The 23,863-nt window shown below is 36.9% G+C and overlaps 1 protein-coding gene across 1 annotated transcript in view; it reads right to left on the reverse strand.

Moving 5' to 3' along the window:
* KCNU1 (potassium calcium-activated channel subfamily U member 1) overlaps positions 1–23,863 on the reverse strand; it is a 227,634-nt gene that overhangs the window by 130,917 nt on the left and 72,854 nt on the right. Inside the window, exons 11-18 of the mRNA XM_053578834.1 lie at positions 23,257–23,362; positions 22,052–22,134; positions 20,414–20,483; positions 19,387–19,539; positions 7,921–8,033; positions 7,492–7,563; positions 3,544–3,633; positions 3,310–3,407 (exon numbers count right to left, since the gene is read on the reverse strand). Of these exons, the coding sequence (XP_053434809.1) occupies positions 3,310–3,407; positions 3,544–3,633; positions 7,492–7,563; positions 7,921–8,033; positions 19,387–19,539; positions 20,414–20,483; positions 22,052–22,134; positions 23,257–23,362 (785 nt within the window). The remainder of the gene's footprint in view (positions 1–3,309; positions 3,408–3,543; positions 3,634–7,491; positions 7,564–7,920; positions 8,034–19,386; positions 19,540–20,413; positions 20,484–22,051; positions 22,135–23,256; positions 23,363–23,863) is intronic.

A 23,863-nucleotide genomic window follows, 5' to 3' on the forward strand; every position in this document is an offset into this window, starting at 1 on the left:
AATTAAAACAAAAGTTTTTTTTTCAAAGGATGAACAAAATTGACAAGTATTTTAACAAGCCTGGCTAAAGAAAAAGAGAGAACACTCATGTTAATAAAGTTAGAAATTAAAGATGGATTTTTGCTACTTAATTGAAAAAAAGTTAAAATGAATATAAGACAATACTTTTTGTATAATATGTAGAGTAAGTGATCAAATTCTTAGAAAGACAAAAATACCAAGACTTTCTCCAAAAAAAAGAAAGAAAAAAGAAAAAATTGAAAATTTACTTGAATAAGGTAAAACAAGTAAAAAGGTTGATGAATAATCAAAAACATAAATAAATAAAATTAGGCCCAGATTGTCACAAGTGACATTCTATCAGATATTTTAAAAATAATTGACACTAATGCTTCACAAACACTTTCAAAAAATAGGGTGGAATTCTTTTCAATTTATTTTATGGGGCCAATTGCAAAAGCAGAGAAAGACATCACAAGAAAAGGAAACTACAGACTATCTCTGTTGAATACAGATGCAAAATTCCCTAATAAATTCTAGTGGATTAAATACAGCAACGTACAGAAAGAATTTTATGCTTTGACCAAATGGGATTTATCTCAAGAACACAAAGTAGGTTTAGCATCTGAAAATCAATTAATGTAATACAAATGTCTGCCAATTAAGTTCATGAATTCATCTTAGGAAAATACTACATGCCTCATTTGCTAAATATCACTGTATTTACCTTTGAAGTACCCTTGGGAAGCTATGCATTGATGCCAGCTCCTAGTCTACCCTTCAAAGCAATTTTGGAACTCTTTCTGGAATAACCATCATAATGGTTGTTGTACATGGTCTAACAGTTAAGTTTGCAAACTTGCCACCATGCGTTTATGTTGGTAGCACCATACAAACAACTCAGTAAGGTTTCATAACCTTGGTATATCAGTGTCTAACAGTGTTTTTGTGTTGATTTGTGACAATGTTTTGCAGAGTGGTGTTCATTATTGTGTGTTTTTGTGTGCTCTTCTGAGAATGTTGGAGCTTGAATTAGAGCAATGAACAAACACCAAATTTCTTTTTAAACTTGGCAAGGGTGGAAGTAAAATCAGGCACTTGTTAGTCCAAGTTTATGGGCGTAATACTATGAAGAAAATGGTAGTGTATAAATAGATTAAATGTTTTTTTTTATGAGAAGAGAGAAAGTGTTACCAATTAACAGAGGTAAGGGCAGCCAGTAACTAGCAGAACTGATGAAAAAATTGCAAAAATTAATTGAATTGTGCATCAAAATGGTCAGCAGACTATGAGAAGCACAGCAGACCAAATAAATGTGATTCAGTAACAGGAAATTTTTAACTGAAAATCTTGGCATGAGAAAGGTCTGACTCTTGCATCATGACAATGGCACTATCTATGAGGGAGTTTTTAGCCAATAAACAAATAAATATATTGGTACACCCTCCCTACTTATCTGGTCTAGCTCCAATGACTTTTTCTTTACCCGAAGATAATGGAAATATTGAAAGGCAGACATTCTGATGACATGCAAGACATCAAGGGTAATCTGATGACAGTTGTGAAGGTCATTCCAGAAAGAATATCAAAAGTGTTTTGAAGGTGGACAAGGTAGGCACTGGCATTGGTGCATAGCTTCCCTAGGGGAGTACTTCAAAGGTGAATGTAGTGATATTCAGTAATGAGGTATGTGGCATGTTTTCTAGGATGAGTTTGTAAACTTAATTCTCAGACTTGCATATACACTATGGAATTCTATTCAACTATTTAAAAGAATGAAATCCTGTCACATGCAGTAGTAAGGATGAGCCTGGAGGACATATTAAGCAGAATAAGTCAGGCACAGGAAGATGTTCTCCTGTGCATTCATGCATATGTGGGAACTAGAAAAAAATTAAGGTCATGGCAGCAAAGAGTTAAGTTGTAGGTATCAGAAGATAAGGAGAGTAGGAGGGAAGGGGGGATGATGATAAGTCATCAAGAGATGCAACATTATAGCTAGAATGGAGTAATGAGTTCTGACATTCTACAAGGTTAGCTATGAATTTATTGTGTATTTTCTAAAAACTAGAAGAGAGAATTTTCAATGTTCACAACATAAAGAAATGATAAAAATTTGAGGTGATAAATATACTAATTACCCTTATTTGATCATTACAATTGTAAACACATATTAAAATATCACTTTGTATCCAAAAATATGTATAAGTATTATGTGTTAACTAAAAATAAAAGGCAAAAATAACATTAGGAATGAAAAAAAGTAGGAAGACTGAAAAGGTTTTTGCAGCTCTCAAGACCAGGGCAATGTATTTCAGTAACAAATGAGAGAAAATGACCCAAACCAGGAGGAACAGATTTCTTGGTTGTTGACATAAGGTGACAATTACAGACCAAAGAGAACACAGACTCTGAAGAGGAATCCATGAGGGCTTTCTCTCCCCTACAAGAATAACCATGATACTGTGCAAGTTGCTCTTGAATTTAAATATCATTCTAGGTAGAAGGAGAGAATAAGAATCTTAGAGATTAGAATAGTCTTAATAGAACATTCACATTTTGAACCAATTAAGTGTATATTCCATGTTACCCAAAGGATCTGAATGCACTTAGAAGAACTAAGTTTTAAACCAGCAGAGTCTTTTGGTTTATATGAATGTGTAAGATTCATTTTTCTTCCCCCAAGGGTTGTTGGTAAGCCATTGACTTCAATTAAAAGAATAGAGAAAATTCCATTCCCTCATTACTGTGTCAGAATGAGTATACTTTAAGCTCCCCACCATTCATCAAGAAAGTAGAATCCTCAAGAAACATTTATGAGTTGGCATTCATATGGTCAACCAAGCAAAATTCGTATACAGGCTGAATTTTTAGTGAAAAAGCAGAAGGCTGAAAGTCAGCATGGTTGGGATTCAGCATGGCAATGTCACTAACTGGCTGTGTGACTTTGGACAACGTGACTGAATCTCTCTTGGAACTCATTTGGTTGGCCTGTGAGGGAATTGATCACTAGAGACCTAGCAAAGTTTCTTGCAGACTAAAAGACTGATTCTCAAGTCTTGTATGTCTGATGGAAAAATGTCTGACACTTCTTTGCCTACTTTAACTGAGAATTATTATTATTGTTATTTGCATTTTTTTGGCCAGGGCTGGGTTTGAACCCACCACCTCCGGCATATGGGGCTGGCCTACCCCTTTGAGCCACAGGTGCTGCCCCCTGAGCATTATTTTTTAAGGGATAGACCCCTCTCTTTCTTTGGCCAGACCTGAAAGCTAGGCTAAGGACAATGAGACATAAAGTGCAATTACCTGTCACATGGCGTCGGACCTTGCCTTTGCAGCCACATTTTGCTATTAGCTCTGGAGTATACACATCACTGTGACAGACAGAACAGTAAAGGAAGGCTCTGGATAATGAAAGAAAGTCAAGAATGATTTGTGAGGCTTAATACCAAGAAGGCATGGTGCCAAACCCAGTCTTCCTCCCATGAAGCTGTATTTGCTATAATGACTTTTCCCCATCAAGTAATTTTTTAAAATTACCTTTTGACATCCTTTAGGGATTCAGCAATAAAGAACCCTACTGTGTTCCTCTGCAGCCTAACTTGTGCAGGTGGATTGAGTATTAGACCACTGGAAACAGAAAATAGAAGTACAGTCATGTTTCCCTTTGGTTTGAGTGGCAATATTTAGTGTTTCATTCTGTCATTACTAATTGATTCTCTAAGTTGGATTAAATCTCCTTTTACTGCCAAACACAATGGAAAATAGGAATTGGACTATATTTAATCCTTTGTTTGATATACGCTAATTATGCTGGTAGAAGCCAGGTAACAACTTGATTGCTGAGCTGCACATACAGGGTAAGTTCCTCCCTGGATTGTGTCACAAATCTGAGATGGCCCAGCTAACTCAGAAAACTTATTTAAGATTTTATATGACAAATAGGCCAAGATCACACAGCTGCCAGACTTATGGCCATACTAGTGGCATTCATCTTTCGGTCACTTGCTATTTAAAATTAAATTGCTTCTGATTAACTTAATTAAAGTGTTATTTTCATTTTTATGTCTGCAGTTTTTGAAGTTGTACATTTCTTTTGTCTTTATTTTCGTCTACTTTTGATTGCAATATTTTTGAGAGCAGAAACCATATGAATTATTTTTATCTTTAACATTACTTGAACATTTTGACTTACTGTTCTCTTATGGCTTATGTGTTTGAAGATGTTATCTTATACATTCGCATCCATGATACTCCTAGACACTCTATGTTACCTACATTTCTCCCCCTTTGTCAGAACTGACTGCCTTTATTTCCTTAATAGCAGAATTCCAATGTGGTGAGGTCTTATAACATCCTGTAATGCCCTTCTCTTCTTTTGAGCATGAAAAAGCATTCCTTTCCTTCTTTAAAAATTACTCCCCCTTTTACGTTCATATAGGAATGAGGTAAAGTCTTAATTTTGGCAAAGCTTTCCCTTTTGTTAGGATACTTCAAAGTTAACTTGTAAGTGTTAGCGAATCCTTAAAAAGTAAATGGGTTTGCACAACAAAAGCTCTTCAGCTGTATGCCAAGAGTACAAAAATGCTAAATAGCTGTGGTCAGGTATATTATGGGCAAAGACCACGGATGATATTTCTGAGTAGTTACTAACTTATATTAATGAGTGGAATAATTGGTTTTAACTCTGACAGAAAAAGAACATGGATTTGTGGTTCCCTAAATTCCCATGGGTGATGTTCGCTAACTAGCAGACAGGTACTCAGTCGGGTCTTATATAGCTCCTATTATTTTTTTTAAGGGAGTGGCATTCTCTGAGCTCATGTTAAATTTCTAGCTATGAAGATACTGTCACAATAATACATATGTCTGATGATATTTGAGGGAAAAGATGAAAAAATTTTAAGGCTTTTCCTAAACTGGCATTATTGCTTTGTCCTATCTTCATGAATCAAAGCCCTTTCTTCTATTAGGAAATGTTTGTCACTGGAACAAGCTTATTACATTATCTGACTGAGGTCAGATCCAGCTTCATCTCTTAGCATGCAGCAAATCTTTCCCTAAGAGAAATTCTCATGATTATCAAGGGCTTTTGCATGTCTTAAAGTCTATTCAAGTGTATCAATTAGAAGAGAAAATAAAAAGTGAGAAAAGATAGATTTTCACCCCCAATTTAAATATTCTTGCTTAAAACCCTGCCATTGATATGTCCAATCTTCCTTATACCAATAGTGGCTGTGGTGGGTTAGTACAATATGGTGATGAGAGCCCAGTCCTTGAGGCAGGACTGTCTGAGTTCAGATCCTGGCTCTGCCACTTGGAGTTATGTGAGGTTGGGAAAACTTTTTTTTTTTTTTTTTGTAGAGACAGAGTCTCACTGTACTGCCCTCGGGTAGAGTGCCGTGGTGTCACACGGCTCACAGCAACCTCTAACTCTTGGGCTTATGCGATTATCTTGCCTCAGCCTCCCGAGCAGCTGGGACTACAGGCGCTTGCCGCAACGCCCGGCTATTTTTTTGTTGCAGTTTGGCCAGGGCTGGGTTTGAACCCGCCACCCTCGGCATATGGGGCCGGCGCCCTACTCACTGAGCCATAGGCGCCACCCGGTTGGGAAAACTTTTTAACTTTTCTGAGCCTCACTTTTTCTCCTCCATGCAATAGGACTAATGGTAATACCTAGCAAAATGGGACTAATAATTGCATCCATCTCACAGCATTGTTATAAGGATTCAAGGGTTAATGTATGCAAGGTTACTCATGAAGTAACAATCCTCTAAGAGATTGCTATTGTCAATATCTTTGCTAAATCAGGATGTACTTGATGTTTCAGTGAGGAGACCAAGTTAAATCAATGTTGGAGAAGGTTTCTCTTTCACTGGGGGTACTTGTGTGCTAGTAAGCAACACTAGGACTTCTTGAATCTACACTACATGAAATTAGTTGCTTAATAAATACTCATGTTTCTGGTCTGTGATGTCCTAATAGTCATCTTAATAAAGTTTACATAAATCTAGAATCTTGGAGTTAGAAAGAATCTTAAAAGCATGTAGTTGTAATTTTCAAGTGACAGTAAATATACTGACTGTATCATGAAGACTTAAGAAAACAGTTCTCAGGCTTATAGATTTTGATTTTATAAAGTCAGAAATAGGGTTTTGGAACCCATATGTCTTTAAAATTTTGGAAATAATTTTGATGGACATCCCAGATTGCTTAAGGCCAAAATTGTTACTAATACTTGAGAGTAAATTTTGGGCTATTCTGAAACCAAAATTGCCCAGTTGTAGATTCTAAGACACTGCCTGTATCCAGTAGAAAGTCCACTATTGTAGGTTTACATTCAGAGGTTTATATTTCTTGGGCATGGTAAAATTGTTCAACTGAACTTGTCCAGTCAGGCAGTAATATTTGTTTATTCTTTCCTTACAAACTAACTTTTACCATACCCCACTGGGTTTTTTCCTACTCACATGACTTATACATTCTCTCAATTTAGATTTTTTCTTTTTTCCAAAATTTCATGTAAAATTATTCATTCATGTACAGTGACTTAATTTAAAATAATTAAATATTCACTGTTTCACTATAATTCTAGGATTCCAGGTAATAGCAATTTTACAACTAGAAAGGGTCTTAGAAATTTATTAACATGACTTTCTTATTCAGCAACGAAACTTGTCTTCAAGGCCAAAGGGCTAGGAAATCATAGTTAGTTTTAGGATTTGGTCTGTTGATTCCAAATTACATGTATTAATTCAACTAAAAAGCATATTTGAGACAACATAATAGATTTTATTGCCTTCCATACCTTTTAAATCCTCACTTTTTCTTATTTTTCAGAATATTTAAAGATCTATATTATAATAGCCGATTCTCTTTCTTTCTTTGCCTTTTCTCCCATTTATGTTTTGGTGTATTCTGTTTGTCTTGGATTTTCTATTATGTTGCATGAGGACTTGTCTTAATTCTTATATTATACATTTATGGTTTCTCAGGAAATGCTAGTGATGTGGTGATATTACCTTTATCCTTTACCTGCCCTATTAATAGAAGACTTTGTCCATTAGGCCCTGCAAATTCCCATTTTGCAGCTTACTTTCTAAGGGTGGAGTTTTGTGGGAACACTTTTTTTTTCCAAAAAATTCCATTTTATAGTATTTTTTCATGGTCAAGACTTACAAGAGCTGATAATAATATTAAGTGGAAAAGATGATCTGATAAGGCAACCATTTCTTCTTTTCTCTGCTTGTGAGAGAGAACTGGCATGGGTTCACGGGCACAAAAACAAAGTTATTGCTGGTTGGGGTGATCATTGTAACCCCAGTTGACAGAGACAGCACTGAATGCATTCCTGAATGCATGGGCAGGAGCCTGGCTCTCAGCAAGTGACAAAAAGCTTAACTATGGCTATATTTCTGGAAAAAAAAAGATTTAATTGTAAATATTCCACTAAAAATAAACTGAAGAGATAAGAAGTTTCTTTGGTACCAGTAACCACCCTGAATGAAGGATTTGTGTTCGATGGCTATTAGCATGAGGTGCATCTTCACAAAGCAGAGTCTGGAAAGGAAGAAAAGGAGTTGTAAGGAAGAAAAGAATAGCAGGGTGCCAGTGAGCAAGAACATGACTAACACTTTTTGCTCTGTGCCTGGGAGCAAATCAGGGTCTTAGCAGAGGAAAGAACACCCACACAAGTAATTTTCACTTATAAGTCAATCACTGGAAGTAACTGATGACCAGTGTGCCAACTGCGGCAGAGATAAAATTGTCCCACACAGACTGCAAACTTCTAAGCTACAGGGACTATGAATTATTCATTCTGGTGTCTTTGGCATTTTATAATGGAGCCTGGACTACAATGAACCCTTGAAGAACATTGTTGTTTGAAGAATGAGAAAAGGATTTTATTCAACTTACCGGGCAACTTCAGGAAAACTCATTCCAACAAAGTCATCTGAGAGACGTTGAGTCAAAATTTTGTTCTTCATGCCATTCAAGAAATGTTTTTTCCAGGACTTTTTGGGGAAAATCTGGAATACACAATTGTGCCACAAGAAGCCCAGTGACTCAAAAGACAGGATGTTATAAATCAGATTGTGTATTCTGTTAAACAGCAAACTAGTTTCTATTACAGTTAGGTCATAAAAAGGAGATTTATTCTAGTACATAAGTGGAGAACATTATAGTAAGAACTAAAACTCTAATACTAGCTCAGCTATTTTTACTAAAGAGTTCAGGATGAGGTGAACACCTCATGAATTAGTTTCATTCCAGATGGCATCCCAAGTTTTCTTACTGGAAATGAGAATTCTCTATTTCCCAGTCCCAATTTTGGCAGGGTAGACTGTGTTTTGAGAAATTGAAAATAATGTGGGATGAATAACATGGAGTCTAAGTTGTCTCTCTTTGGATATGGCTGTTCAAAATTGCTTTTAAAACATTTTCATTTTATACTAACCGTATACCTCAAAGGAAAAAAAAATACTCATGACTTCTGCACAGTTTCAGCATCCTTCAAAGGGACAAAAGAACTTAAAGAGCCATCCTGATCAATAGAGGTGAGAATGCAGAAATCCCAGGCAACAGCAGGTTTCTAGGCAAATGAGAGCTGTGAAGTGAGGAGGATATTTTTGAAAAAGCTAATGAGGCCCAACAGGGAGACCCATTTCTGACATTTGTGTAAGGTCCTCATCACATTCTGCCCCACCTGCTGCCATGAGCATTGCCACCACACTGCTCTGCTATAGCCCATAGGCTCCTTACAGCCCATAATTGCAGAGGATAGCTTAGAATTTCCAAACTTTCTGGGGCACTGTTGCTGGGCAAAGTTATGCTTGGCTCAGAAATTCTTCTCATACAGTTGTCATGTGATTTTGGAAAAAACAAAACAAAAACAAACACACAAACTAATAAACAATTCTGCCCTCCTAAAAAGAACCACCATTTCAGACAAATCATGGCCCACCCCCACCAACAAGATGCAGTGGAATCCCTTGCCTTTACCCACTTTCTTAAATTTCTCTTATGCAAAGGGTTTCCCTACTGGGTTAGTTCACACCTCTAGATAAATTTCAGTTAGTGAAGAAATTAGATTAGTGATTCCAACTGTTTCAGTTTTTGAAAGAGTAAAAAATGATAACTATGGAGATGAAGAAGACTTCTCAGGATGGTTTTTAAAATATCAGAAAGGACAACAGAAGGATAAAATGGACTTTGGATAGAAAAATTTAGAAGTTCAAATAAACCAGTTGGATTAGAGCTAATCTAAATTTAAGTTTAAAACAGTTCTGTGAACCTAGAAACAACCAGAAATGTTTTCAAGCTATAATTTGTACTCAGATGTTTTACAAACATTAATACTTGGAAAAATCAGGTTATAAGATTAACAATTACCATTTTATAGATGGGGAAACTAGGAGCCAGAGAAACTAAGTGCCTAATCTGAGAAAAACAGGACATAAAGCTGAAGAGATTTAGTCATTAAAATGAAAGAGGGAAGGAGGGAGGGGGTGGGGCCTTGGTGTGTGTCACACTTTATGGGGGCAAGACATGATTGCAAGAGGGACTTTACCTAACAATTGCAATCAGTGTAACCTGGCTTATTGTACCCTCAATGAATCCCCAACAATAAAAAGAAATAAATTAAAAAAAATAAATAAATAAATAAAATGAAGTCAACAGTTTTTTAGGGTTTCTGAAAGTAGGTTTTTGACTTTATTAAAAACACTTAAAAAAACATTATGTAGACCACAGATATCTCAATGTCTAGATTCCAAAAGCCATCTTAGACAAATAATGGTAGGTGACCATCTTCAGTGAGATGGTTCCAACTCTAAATTTAAGAATAGAAAAATATAATAGGAATAGTTTTATGTCTCTACCTTCTATATTTCCATGAAGGAGGCAGTCTTCACACAGAGTTGTAAGTCCACAGTTTTCACAACAGAGATATCCTCTACCACTTTCTAAGCATCGATACATACAAAGACTGTTTCCCCATAGGCCTCTTCCTAGAGGCCATCCACACAGACCACTAAAGGCAGGTAAAACTGTGCACAGTGCCGGAAAGGCTCTTTCTCTACTGCCTGGTGGATATTTATTTTAATCGATAAATTGTACCTCTTTACATTCACAGAGAGAATTACAGAAGAATTATTTGCTCCAGTTACCATTTTTCTGACCAGAATATCTTTCACCCCTGTTGCTTTTCCTTAACAGCATCAGAGAAGTAACAGGAAAAGATGCAAAAATTTCACATTGAACAGAGGAAAGAAAGTGCAAAGAAAGATGCCTAGGGGGTGGAGCAAGATGGGACGAGAAGATTGTTGGCTGAGCTCTCCTAGTATGACTGGGGAAAGAAAGAGAACCCTGCCATACCTGGCACGGGGACCTTACCCAGAGACACAGCTCAGGGAGCCCAGTGAGGTGCTTGTGTGCAGAAGACAGTGTGTGATCTAGAGCAGTTGTGAGCTGACTCTTTAGGTAAGTGACTGGAAGCCTGTGGAAATGGCCAGACTCCCCACAAAGGTCCAGAGACAGGGGAAGTCTTTCTGTAGCTTTTGGTTTGTGAGGGAAGCTGTGCATTGAGTGGAAAGCTTGAAGGTGTAAGCAGACTGAAACAGTATACAGCAGCCAGATTTGAGTACCGGTTGGAATGTATTTGCCATTGGTTTGGTGGCTAGTGAGGCAGGCATACTGGAAAGGTCACAGCTGCCAGGGGGTCACCATTGTGGGGAGGTCATGAGGAGGTCGTGGGGTTGGGTCTATTACCAGGGGCCTAAAGCATAGATGTCTTAGTTCCATCTGTCAGGATCAGACCTTGGGATAGGCTGAGTGACTCCCACTTTCAATGGGAACTGTTGTCAGTGGGTATTGTGAAACCTGACTCTGATGGATTCTTGTGAGCTTTAAGATCCCAATGGGTTGGGATCTGAATCCTGAGGAAACAATTAGGCAATCAATGAGGACAACTAAGTTAGGAATAAGGACCATAAAGGTTACGAGCTGTGTTTTCCATTTCCTAAAAAATGACAGTGCCACCTGGTGTCCTGGCAACATTTTGCAACATATATATTATTAAAGTTGGTCCCTTCCTTTTGTCTTTTTTTCTTTTTTAGTAATTCTTTTCTAAGTTGTTGAGGTTTTTGCTATTTTTGGCTATTTAAGATTTTTTTGTTTGTTTTGTTTTGTTGTGTTGTGTTGTGGTTTTGCTAATCTGTTTGGTTGGTTCTATTCTTAACTTCCATTTTTACTTCCATTAACGGAGGGAGGGGGGTGGGGCCTTGGTGTGTGTCACACTTTATGGGGGCAAGACATGATTGCAAGAGGGACTTTACCTAACAATTGCAATCAGTGTAACCTGGCTTATTGTACCCTCAATGAATCCCCAACAATAAAAAAAAAAAAAAGAGTTACTGTTTTTGGTTATGTTACTTTAGCATAATTTATTCTCTCTATTTCACTCTTCTCTATTCTCTCTTTTAATTGAGACTTTTCTACTTTTATCATCTTTCTCACATAAATCACTCATGCAGCAGGTAAGATATTCCCTCCTTTCTTTGGTCTTTCTTCTTTTTTTTTCACTTTCCTCTGCCTTCTTTTTCCTTTATTTGATAAAACTGTATTTTTAAATTCCTTTATCTCTTCTTATTTTATTTTTATTATATTTTCCTTCTTCTTTTTTACTTTTTTTCAGTGAGAGTTGGGTGACACAGCTGTGGTCTAGCAGGGAGGTAGGGGAAGTAGTCTGGATCAAGGAGGCTAAGAGATAATGGTCTAGGGAGCCTTTATACCTTTGATCATGGGAAGACAGTTTTGGCAAGCCCACACTGTAGAATTTTTCTATTTCTTTTTCATTTTTATTTATTTTTTCCTTCTTATTTTTTGTTTTTGCTCTTCTATTTCTCCTCCTGTTTGGGGGAGAATAAGAGTCTGTATTTTCTCAGGCTGGTAAGGAGTATCTGATTTTGAGAAACCCACCTAGCCCAGCCCCTCAAAATCCTTAATACACAGGCATGGCCTTAGCACTGTGCCGATCAATACCATTTCTTTTATTACTCCAATTCTCTCTCGTTGTCCTCCTTCTCTCCTGTTTCTCAATGTTTTATTTCATCTTCCTTCTCTTTTTTCTTTCCTTCTTTTTTCTTTATCTTTCTCTTGTTTCTCCCTGCTTGCTCTTTATCCTTCTCTTCATTTTGACCTTATACCAAGAGGCCAGTTAAAGACCTAAGCTGAGATAAGAAAATTTGAAGCAAAAGAGGAAGTGAGAATAAAAAAGGAGGACAAATAGGTGAACTAAAAAGAAAGCACACATGAGAAATAACAAATAGAAAAAATCAGGCAACATGAAAAACCAAAACAGAATTAATGGACTTGACAGAATGGGAATTTAAAACATGAATGAAAAGGTAATAAAAGGCATAGATGAGAAAACAGAAGGACAGAACCAAAAGTCAGACAAGAGATAAGTAGAATATAGGAAGGACATAGCAGAGCTTAAGGAAATGAAGGAGACAATCAGGGAATGTAAAGATGCAGTAGAAAGTGTCAAAAACAGATTAGAGCATGGAGAACAAAGAACCTCAGAGCTAGAGGATAAAGTTTTTGAGTTAATCCAGGTAGCTAAAGAAGCAGAAAAGAAGAGAGAGAACGTGGAATAGGAAATGAGAGAACTACAAAACTCCATGAAGCGCTCAAATGTACAAATAACAGGGATCCCTGAAAGGGAATAAGATTATCCCAAAGGAATGGAAACCTTCCTGGAGACTATCATAAATGAAAACTTGCCAAATTTTGCCAAATATCCTGACACATTCCTTTTAGATGGATATTGAAACCTGAGTCATTTCAACTCAAACAGAACTTCTCCAAGACACATTATAATGAACCTGTCCAAAGTCAAGATGAAAGAAAAAATTCTGCAAGCAGCCAGGAGTAAGTGCCAACTGATCTACTGAGCCATTAGGATGACAGTAGACTTTTCAACTGAAAACTTCTAAGCCAGAAAAGTAAGGTCATCTACCTTCAACATTCTTAAACAAAACAACTTTCAGCCCAGAATTCTGTATCCTGCTAAACTAAGCTTTGAAATTGATGGAGAAATCAAATCTTTTGCAGATATACAAGCACTGAGGAAATTCACCACAACAAGACCAGCTCTACAGGAAATACTTAGACTAATTCTCAACAATGACCATCATAATGGGCCACCAGCAAAGTAAACATCCAGGAGCTAAAGGTCAAAACTTAGCTTCCACAAAGGTGCAAAGGATAAAACTACAGAATCGACTTTCACAAACTAAAATAAATAAATTCCACCACACTTATCAATTCTCTCAACTGAAGAGGCATGGGCTGGCTGATTAGATCAAAACCACAAGCCATCCATATGCTGTCTCCAAGAAATGCATGTAGCCTTGAAGGACAAATTGAAACTCAAGGTTAAGGGATGAAAAACAGTATTTCAAGCAAATAGATATCAGAGGAAAGGACGAGTTGCAAACTCATTTTCAGATATAAGCAGATTTAAAGCTACTAAAGTTAAGAAAGACAAAGATGGACACTTTATACTGGTCAAGGGAACAATACAACAAGAAGACATTTCAATTTTAAATAATTATGCCCCAACTTAAATACTCCCAGATTTATGAAACAGACCTTGATTGGTCTGAGTAATATGGTATCTCCTATCACCCTAATAGCCAGAGACCTTAATACCCCTCTGGAAGAACTAGAAAGATCCTCTAAAAGAAAATAAGCAAAGATACAAAGGACATAAATGTGACCCTAGAACAAATAGGATTAATAGACATATACAACTCTATCCCAAGCTAAAGAATATACACTATTCTCATTATCCCATAGAACATTCTCCAACATAGATCACATCCTAGGATACAAATCAAACCTCAGCAAAAGTAAAACAATAGGAATTATACCTTGTACCACTCAGACCACAAGGCAATAAAGGTGGAACTCAACTCTAGCAGAACATTCATCCCCACATAAGGCAGGAAATTAAGCAACCTTAGGCTGAAGGATAGTTGGGTTCAGAAAGAGATAAAAGAGGAAATTTTTAAATTCTTCAGACATAACAACAATGAAGACACAAGTTATCAAAACCTATGGGATATAGCAAAACAGTCTTAAGAGACAAATTTATTGCATTAGATGCTTGCATTCAAAAAACAGAAAGAGAGCACAGCAACAAACTCATGAACCATCTTATGAAATTGGAAGAAGGACAATCTAATCCCAAACCCAGCAGAAGAAAAGAAATAGCCAAAATTAAATCAGAGATTAATGGAACTGAAAACAAAAGAATCATTCAGAAAATTAATAAAAGGTTGGTTTCTTGAAAAAAATTAAAAAATTGATAAACATTTGTTAACATTAACTTAAAACAGAAAAGTAAAATCTCTAATAACCTCAATCAGAAATGATAAAGGGGAAATAACAACAGACGCCACAGAGATACCAGAGATCATCTCTGAATACTACAAGAAACTATGCTCAGAAATTTGACAACATGGAGGAAAAGGATCAATATCTGGAATCACATCCTCTCCCTAGACTTAAATAAGAAGAAATAGATCTGTTGAACAGACCTACTTCAAGAACTGAGATCAAAGAAACCATAAAAAATCTCTCAACAAAAAAAGGCCTTGGTCCAGATAGCTTCATACCAGAATTCTATCAAACCTTCAAAGAATAGCTTAAGCCCATACTTTAGCAATTATTCCAAAAAAATTAAGAAGGAAAGAATCCTCCCCCAACACATTCTATGAAACAAACATCACCATGATACCAAAATCAGGAAAAAAAAAAAATTAAAAAGGAGAACTTCAAACCAATTTGATTCATGAATATAGAGGCAAAAATTCTCAATAAAATCCTAGCCAATAGATTACAGCTACACATTAAAAAAAATCATACATCATGTTCAAGTAGATTTCTTCCCAGGGATGCAAGGCTGATATAGCATACACATGCCCATAAATGTAATTCACAATCTCAACAGAAGCAAAAATAAAGACCATATGATCCTCTCAATAGATGCAGAAAAAGCATTCAATAATATTCAGCATCTTTTTCTTTTCTTTCTTTTTTTTTTTTTTTTTTTTTGAGATAGTATCAAGCTGTTGCCCTGGGTAGAGTGCCATAGCATCACAGCTCACAGCAGCAAGCTCAAACTCTTGGGTTTAAGGGATTCTCTTGTCTGAGCCTCCCAAGTAGCTGGTACTATAGGCACCCGCCACAACACCCAGCTATTTTTTTGTTGTTGTTGCGGTTGTCATTGTTGTTTTAGCAGCCCCCAGGCTGGGTTTGAACCTGTCAGGCTCGGTGTATGTGGCCAGCACCCTACCCACTGAGCTATGGCACTGCTACAGCATCCTTTTGCTATCTAGAACACTTAAGAATATAGGCAAAAGTGATACATTTTTAAAACTGATCAAAGCCATCTATGACAAACCCATAGCTAATATTATACTGAATGGTATTAAACTGAAAGCTTTTCCACTTAGAACTGGAACCAGAAAAGGTTGTCCTCTATCGCCACTACTATTCAACATAGTGCTGGAAATTTTAGCCAATACAATCAGATGAGAGAAGGAAATAAAAAGCATCCAAATGGGGGAAGAGGAGGTCAGACTATCACTCTTTGCCAACGATACGATCATATAGTTAGAGAATGCCAAAGACTCCTGGAAGTGATAAAAAAAAAAATACAGTAATGTCTCAGGATATACTCAATATATAACAGCCAAGATGTGAAGCTAATTAAGGACACAATTCTCTTCACAGGAACTTCAAAAAAAAAAAAGAAAGAAAGAAAGAAAAAGAAAGAAAAAAATACCTAGGAATATATATAACGAAAGAGGTGAAGGACCTATATAAGAAAATTATAAAACCCTAAGAAAAAAATGGAAGAATATACCATGTTCATGGGTGGAAAGAATCAACATTGTGAAAATATCTGTACTACCCAAAGCAATCGCCATTAAAATACCATCATCATACTTTAAAGACTTAGAAAAAATAATTCTGCATTTTCTATGGAGCCAGAAAAAAATCCTGTATGGCCAAGGCTATTCTTAGTAATAAAAACAAAGCCAGGGGTATCACCCTACCAGACTTTCTGCTATTCTACAAGGCCATAGTGATGAAAACAGCATGGTATTGGCACAAAAATAGAGACATGGACATTTGGAACTGAATAGAAAACCATGAGATGAAACTAACATCTTACAGTCAATTGATCTTTGATAAACCAAACAAGAATATATACTGGGGAAAAGAATATCTATTCCATAAATGGTGTTGCGAGAGCTGGATAACCACATCTAAAAGGCTGAAACTGGACCCACACCTCTTATCACTTACAAAAATTGATTCAAGATGGATAAAAGTTTTGAATCTAAGGCATAAAATAATAAAAATCCATGAAGAATGTGTGGGGAAAACACTTGAAGATATTAGCCTGGGGAAAGGTTTTATGAAGAAGACTTCTGTAGCAATTGCAATGGCAAAAATAAATAAATGGGACTGAAGTAAACTGAAAAACTCTGTTCAGCTAAGGAAACAACAACCAAAGCAGACAACCTTCAGAATGCGAAAAGATATTTGCATATTATGAATTGGGCAAAAGCTTGATAACTAGGATCAAGCTAGAACTAGAAAACTCAAATTAAACAACAACAAAAAAAGCCAACAGGCTCAGAGTCCATTGCTCAATGGTTAGGGTGCCAGCCGCGTACACCTGGTCTGGTGTGTTCAAATCTGGCCAGGGCTTGCTAAACAATGACAACTACAACAAAAAATAGCCAGGCATTGTGCCGGGCACCTATAGTCCCAGCTACATGGGAGGCTGAGGCAAGAGAATCACTTAAGCCCAAGAGTTTAAGGTTGCTGTGAGCTGTGATTCCACAGCACTCTACCAAGAGCGACATAGTGAGACTCTGTCTCACACACACACACACACACACACACACACACACACACACACACACAAAACCAGCCAACAATCCCATATATCACTGAGAAAGAGAGATGAACAGAACCTTCTCTAAAGAAGACAGAGGGGTGGCACCTTTGGCTCAAAGGAGTAAGGCGCCAGCCCCATATGCTGGAGGTGGTGGGTTCAAGCACTGGTCAAAAACTGCAAAAAAAAAAAAAGAGAAGAAGAAGAAAGAAGAAAGGAGAAGAAGGAGAAGAAGGAGAAGAAGGAGAAGGGGAAGGGGAAAGGGAAGGGGAAGAGGAAGAGGAGGAAGAGGAGGAAGAAGGAGGAGGAGGAGGAGGAGGAGGAGGAGGAGGAGAAGAAGAAGAAGAAGAAGAAGAAGAAGAAGAAGAAGAAGAAGAAGAAGAAGAAGAAGAAGAAGAAGAAGAAGACAGACGAATGGCTAACAAACAGGAAAAACTGCTCATTGTCCCTAATCATCAGAGAAATGCAAATAAAAACCACCCTGAGATATCACCTAACCCCTGTGAGAATGGCCCACATCACAAAATCTCAAACTGCAGATATGGAGAGAAGGGAACACTTACACTGTTGGTGGGACTGAAAACTAATACAACCACTTTGGAAGGAAGTATGGAGAATCTTCAAAGAACTCAAATTAGACCTCCCATTTGATCCTGCAATCCTAATACTGATCTACCCAGAAGAAAAAATATCCTTTTATCATAAGGACATTTGCACTAGACTATTGCAGCTCAATTTACAATCAGCAAAATATGGAAACAGCCTGAATGCCCACCAACCCAGATTAACATGCTCTGGTATATGCATACCTTGGAACACTATTCAGTCATTAAAAGAGGTGGAGACTCTACATCTTTTGTATAGACCTGGATTGGGGTAGAACACATTTCTTCTTAGTAAAGTAGAACACATTTCTTCTTAGTAAGGAATGGAGAAGCGAGAATCCAATGTACTCAATTCTAATATGAAGGTAGTAGATGATCTAATACAAGGGGGCATAGGGGAATAAGGGTGCAGGGAAAGTGGAGGCAGGAGGGTGATGAGGGTCATTGTATATGGTACACTTCTTAGGGGTAGGATACAATTATAAGAGGGACTTACCTAACAAAAGAAATCAGTGTACCCTAACTCTTTTTACCCTCACAAATTATTGTTTGAATCCCAAACAATAATAATTTTAAAAAAGCAAGTGCAGGGCGGCGCCTGTGGCTCAGTGAGTGGGGCGCCGGCCCCATATGCCGAGGGTGGTGGGTTCAAACCCAGCCCCGGCCAAACTGCAACAAAAAAATAGCCGGGCGTTGTGGCAGGCGCCTGTAGTCCCAGCTGCTCGGGAGGCTGAGGCAAGAGAATCGCGTAAGCCCAAGAGTTAGAGGTTGCTGTGAGCCGTGTGACGCCACGGCACTCTACCCGAGGGCAGTACAGTGAGACTCTGTCTCTACAAAAAAAAAAAAAAAAAAGCAAGTGCAAAGAGTTGCCAGAAAGGAAGTCAAGTGTATGAAAAGGCAAATATAGATTCAGAATTAAATGGAGATGAAGGTCACTCCCTGGAAGGGCTTTAGACAAGGAAGTCAATAGTTTGTTACATGGGTAACAATACCTTTCCTGGAGCATTTCATGGCAATGGCATTTGGAAGACCACATTTTGAGCTATACAAATTTACCCCAATTATTGGTTTGAGTCTCTTATTTCATCTCAGACAAAGGTACAGAAAAACGTGATGTGGGAGATTGCAAGTAGATATCTAACACCAGGGGAATAGGTCATAGTGGATCACACAATTCCAGCTCTGCTGCTCACTTCTGTACCGTACGGTCATGTTTAGCTAGGTTCAACAACCTATTGCTGGGAAACAACCTGGAAATATTATTGACAAGAAAAACAACACAATAGATACTTAATATGTGGCTACAGTTATTAGTAATTCATGGAACATCCCTAAAATAACCTGGAAAATTAGATTTTAATTATTATTTATATTACTATTTCTATTTAATCAAATAGAAATAATTTTTATTATTATGTCAATTATTATTTTGTATTTAATTTATATTTAAATATATGACTTCATTCATAATGCAACTTTTATTTATATTTCTACTTTCAATAACTCAGAATATTTCCACCTTTACAAATGTATTCTTATTCCTGACATCCTAAAGTGCAGGTAGGAAGCAGAGTTATAGTATCTTGCATAAATAATTTTAGGTAAGAATAAAATAAATGACTACTTTAGGATCAATAAGGCCTTGGGACTTATTTATTCTATATCTTTCAATTCCTTCCCAGCTGAAACAGAAGTTAAATCCTATCTCTTCAGACCTTTTTGCTTTTCTCAATTTCTGATCCCAATATGTGACATATGAAGAGAGAGCCAAGATGGAACATCAATTTTTAAGGTTACCTTTTTGTTTTGCTCAACAAATAGAGATGTTAGCAAGGTGCACAAGCCTGGCACCAAACAGCCTTGGGCAATAAAACCAAGCTTTAATTCAGCAAAGCAGATAATGTTGTCTCCAATACTCCAGTTCCAGGTGGGAATCTTTGGCAGATAAACCTGTTTCATAGTAGGAAGCAGATCAAGGATTAGGAATGAACATTCATGGAGAAGGCTCTTTTGGATGGATATCATTCTTTCATTTAATCTACTTGAAATCATTTGTTCCTTATTCAGGCACAAAAGTGGTGCCCAGGTCAATGGCAGTGATAAGATCAAATGCAGTACGGTAGAACCTCCATTGCTGACCACCACCCTACATTGACTACCTCCTTAAATTTACCTAATTTTCATAGACGGCACATGCACAGGTATGTATCAGCACAGTAGGCCTAATTCCTTATGCTGACCACCTCTGTATGTTGGCCAGTTTGTTACAATCCTTGGGTGGTCAACTTACAGAGGTTCTGCTATATTTGAAAGTGGCTAGCAATCAAGTGAAGCCATTAAAAAAAATAAGTAGCAAAATCACGTTAAATGTCTTAGATCCCTAATTCTTTCCCTAATTGGTATTCTTAAGTGGTTAACAATCTCAATGAGACTCCAAATTTACCTAAGAATGAGAAACACTTTTAATTTATTGATTCATTAAATAGTAATAAGGTTCAGGCTCAGCACCTATAGCACAATGATTACAGCGCCAGCCATGTACATTGAGGGTGGCAGGTTAAAATTCGGCCCAGGCCAACTAAAACAACAATGACAACTGTAACAAAAAATAGCTGGGTGTTGTGGCATGCACCTACTTGGGAGGCTGAGGCAAGAGAATTGCTTAAGCCCAAGAGTTTGAGGTTGCTATGAGTTGTGATGCCATGGCACTCTACGAAGGGTGACATAGTGAGACTCTGTCTCAAAATAACAAAAAGCAGTAATAAGCTTCATCTAGCTTATTGGACTAAAAGAGGAGAATGGATATGCTGGAATGTTACAATACCTTATTATGGGATTGAAGTATCTGTATGATGACTCTGGTCTTAGGGTTATAGTTCTTAATAGAGAGGACCCTACACAAACCACAAATAGGCGCATTAGTGATATGTCATATTCAAATAGCTCTAATATAATTCAATTCAGAATTAAATTGATGTGTAGGCAAATGTCAAAAGACTCCACATATTGTCTATTTTTATGTTGTTTTCTAAAAATATATGTGTACCACCATACACAGAAGAGTGTTATTGTTTCAGGGACTTCATAAACCAAATCTACAGAAAGGTCATCCCATGGTATTAGAAACACATGGGCTTGTGGGAACAATTCTTGAGGAGGAAATAAACAGTTTCATATGTGTTAGCCATTAAACCCAAATACAATAATTATGGGAAAAAATAAAAATATAATTTTTGTCTATTACTTAAAATAGCTCACAGACTAATTCAACTTTCTCAATTTATGAATTACAAAACTAAACTCCATCTCATATTTGTTGTATTATGTATGGCAAACATTCCTAGCTGTTTCTTGCTGCAGATAGCATCAGGTCCAGCTATGTGTATTTATTTTGCTCCGAGGACCAGAAGTCCATCTGAATTAGGCGTGATGTTGATGCCATTGTCATCACAGTGGTAGCTGAATTTCCTTTACTGCAAATCAAGTTCCTGCTTATTGATAGTTCACAGTTAAAGATGGCAACACTAACTCTAACCAACTTGTAAATAATCACAGAGGTTCACAAGCACATCTTACTGAACCACACATAATTTTTCACCAGAACTAATGGAGAAAAACCCCAGCAAATAAAGTGTATTAATAGGGTTCACAGATTGCAACTTTATTTTTGAGGAGGAGAGTATTTTAGTTATAGAGGTGCTATCTGAACAATAATCAGGTATTTGTATGCCTGCTTTTTAATTTTGGATGACGCTCATCCATGTGAAACTTCAGAGAGGCATACAGAGAAGCACACACATACTCAGGATGCTCTATTTTCACTTCCTTTGAGCCATCTGCAGTCGTGGGGTGGAAGCAAAATAATAGGCAGAAACATGAAATGTGGTTAACCTAATGCTGTAATAGATGGAATCTCTTCCTGTTTGGTCCTAAACACTGGCTTTAATTTAAAAGAAATAGAAAAAAATGTGGAAACAACCCAAGTGGACATCAATACAACAGTGGATTAATAAAATGTGGCATATATATGCCACAGGGTACTATTCAGCCACAAAAAAAAAAAAAAAGTGGTCAACTAATGATACTTCTAAGCAAAGTATCATAAGAATGGAAAAACAAATGCCATGTGTACTCACTATTAAATTGGAACAAATTGATCAACACTAATGTGCACATACAGAAATAACACTCTTCAGAAATCAAGCCGGTGACAGGGGGAGGATGAGTTAGGTAAATAAACACCTAATGGGTAGAATGCACACTGTGTGGCTGAGGGACACGTGTAGAGCTTTAAATCAAACTGTACAAAAGAAGTTATGTAACCAAAATGTTTGTATCACTGTAATATTCTGAAATAAAAAAATTAAAAATAAAAAGGAGAGAAAAGAAAAAATAGAAAAGAAAGGAAAAGGAAAGAAAAAGACGAGTACTGGATCGTACAAAACGCAATGCCAGCTCTTACCTCATGACGTTTGAGATGTCTTCAGCCTGCGGGTCACTACTCAGGGGGTTGGCTAGGATCAGGCAGGCCTCTGCATACTCCACCTGTTCCTCAGGATTAAATCCCACCATCTTGTTAGTCACATGGGAAATGCTCTAGTGTTTCATTTTGTGTTCTCTTATGGTTTTTCCATAAAATTGTCAACAAGAAAGATAACACAAGGAGTTGATATAGGTGTCTTTACCTCAAGATCATAGTTCTGAAAATGTTACAAGGGCTGTGAAGGCTAAAGCTGATGGAGTGGGCACAGGGCCTCTGACACAGATGTAAGATTGCTTTGAAATGGTAAATTACAAAGTTATATTTTTCTTACAGCCACCATCAACATTTTATGCCTAATGATGAACAATAAGACCTTTATAAGCAACTGCCTACATATTTATTTACCTTTTAGGATGGTAAGAAACAGAGGAAATAGGAGTCTACTTTGCCCCCCAAAGCAGCCATTCAATATTTGTGGACTGTGAATTTCAAAGTTATAGAAAGTGATTCAAGTAGCTCTTATAGTACCAAGGGTCAGGCAAGAGAAAGACTGCCAGGTCTATCATTTTTGCTTCAACTTTTTATGTTAACTTTATAGATGAACATTTTAAATTGGAACATTTTGGGGTACTGTATCTTTAAGACATTGAACATGGAAGGAAGCTTTGATCTTAAACCAAACCTGTCTAGAGGATTGAATGCTGCTTATCATTGTCAATTACAACTTTGATAGAATGTCTGCTATTTTCCTTTGTGATTCTCCTATTAGAAGGCATCTTAGTATATTTGGGAGTTGGGTAAAGCTGATAGACTCTTAGAAAACTGTCATCTGGTAAGAATCCTATTTGGGAGGTAAAATCAAACACACTTTCACTATCCATAACTTTTTCAGGCCTCTTAGACTTACAAAATAAAACTGATCTAGATAAATAGAGAATTCACTGAAATCAATTATTTAAATATAAATTTAGGTAAACAGTGAGGTCTACATATTTTTCAAGGAAGAATTGGAACTCAATTATTATACTTATTTTTTGATCACTTTTAAAGTTGAGCAAGCCATACCCGCAACCCCCATTAAAGGGTCTGAAATAGTATGTTTTGAAAGAGCCATGCACCATATCATCTTAATGTTTGCAGTAGTTTAGGAAACTAACAGGTGAAAAAATAAAACTAGTTCTTACCGCAACTCGCCTGAGATCCTCCCACTTCATCGCAGATCCACAAACAAACGTTGTATAGGCCAAGTAGCATTTAAATATGGTTTCCAATTCCAAAGAAGGAGGGGACCTGGACAAAAGAATTTAGTGGCCCAAAATAGAAAAAGATGATACACTCTGGGTTTAGAGATTGTTATACTTATTTAGAGCCTTTAATAGAACCACTCAGAGTGATATGATAATATACAAATCAAGATAATACCACTTAGAAATATTTTTCTAAGGATGAAGAAGTTTACTACATAATAAAGCAATTAAATTACTAAACAAGATGTACAATTTCAAAACAACTAAAAATTTGTTAAAATACCTTCTAAAATATAATAGAACTTCTGTAGTAAAATACCTTGTAATGCTTAATAGAACTTAAGGTGACTACCCAAGGAACTCTAACAAACTGGTCGACAGACGGAGGTGGTCAACATAAGGAACTAGGCTTACATGTGGTTCATGTCTGGTCTATGAAAATTACGTCAACTTAAGGAGGTGACCAATGTAGGAAAGTGGTCAACTCTGAAAGCCCTACTGTATATACAGTAAAAATGGACACTTCATAAGTAGGAATTAAATC

Source organism: Nycticebus coucang, chromosome 24 (assembly GCF_027406575.1).
Source record: "Nycticebus coucang isolate mNycCou1 chromosome 24, mNycCou1.pri, whole genome shotgun sequence".
NCBI lineage: Eukaryota > Metazoa > Chordata > Mammalia > Primates > Lorisidae > Nycticebus > Nycticebus coucang.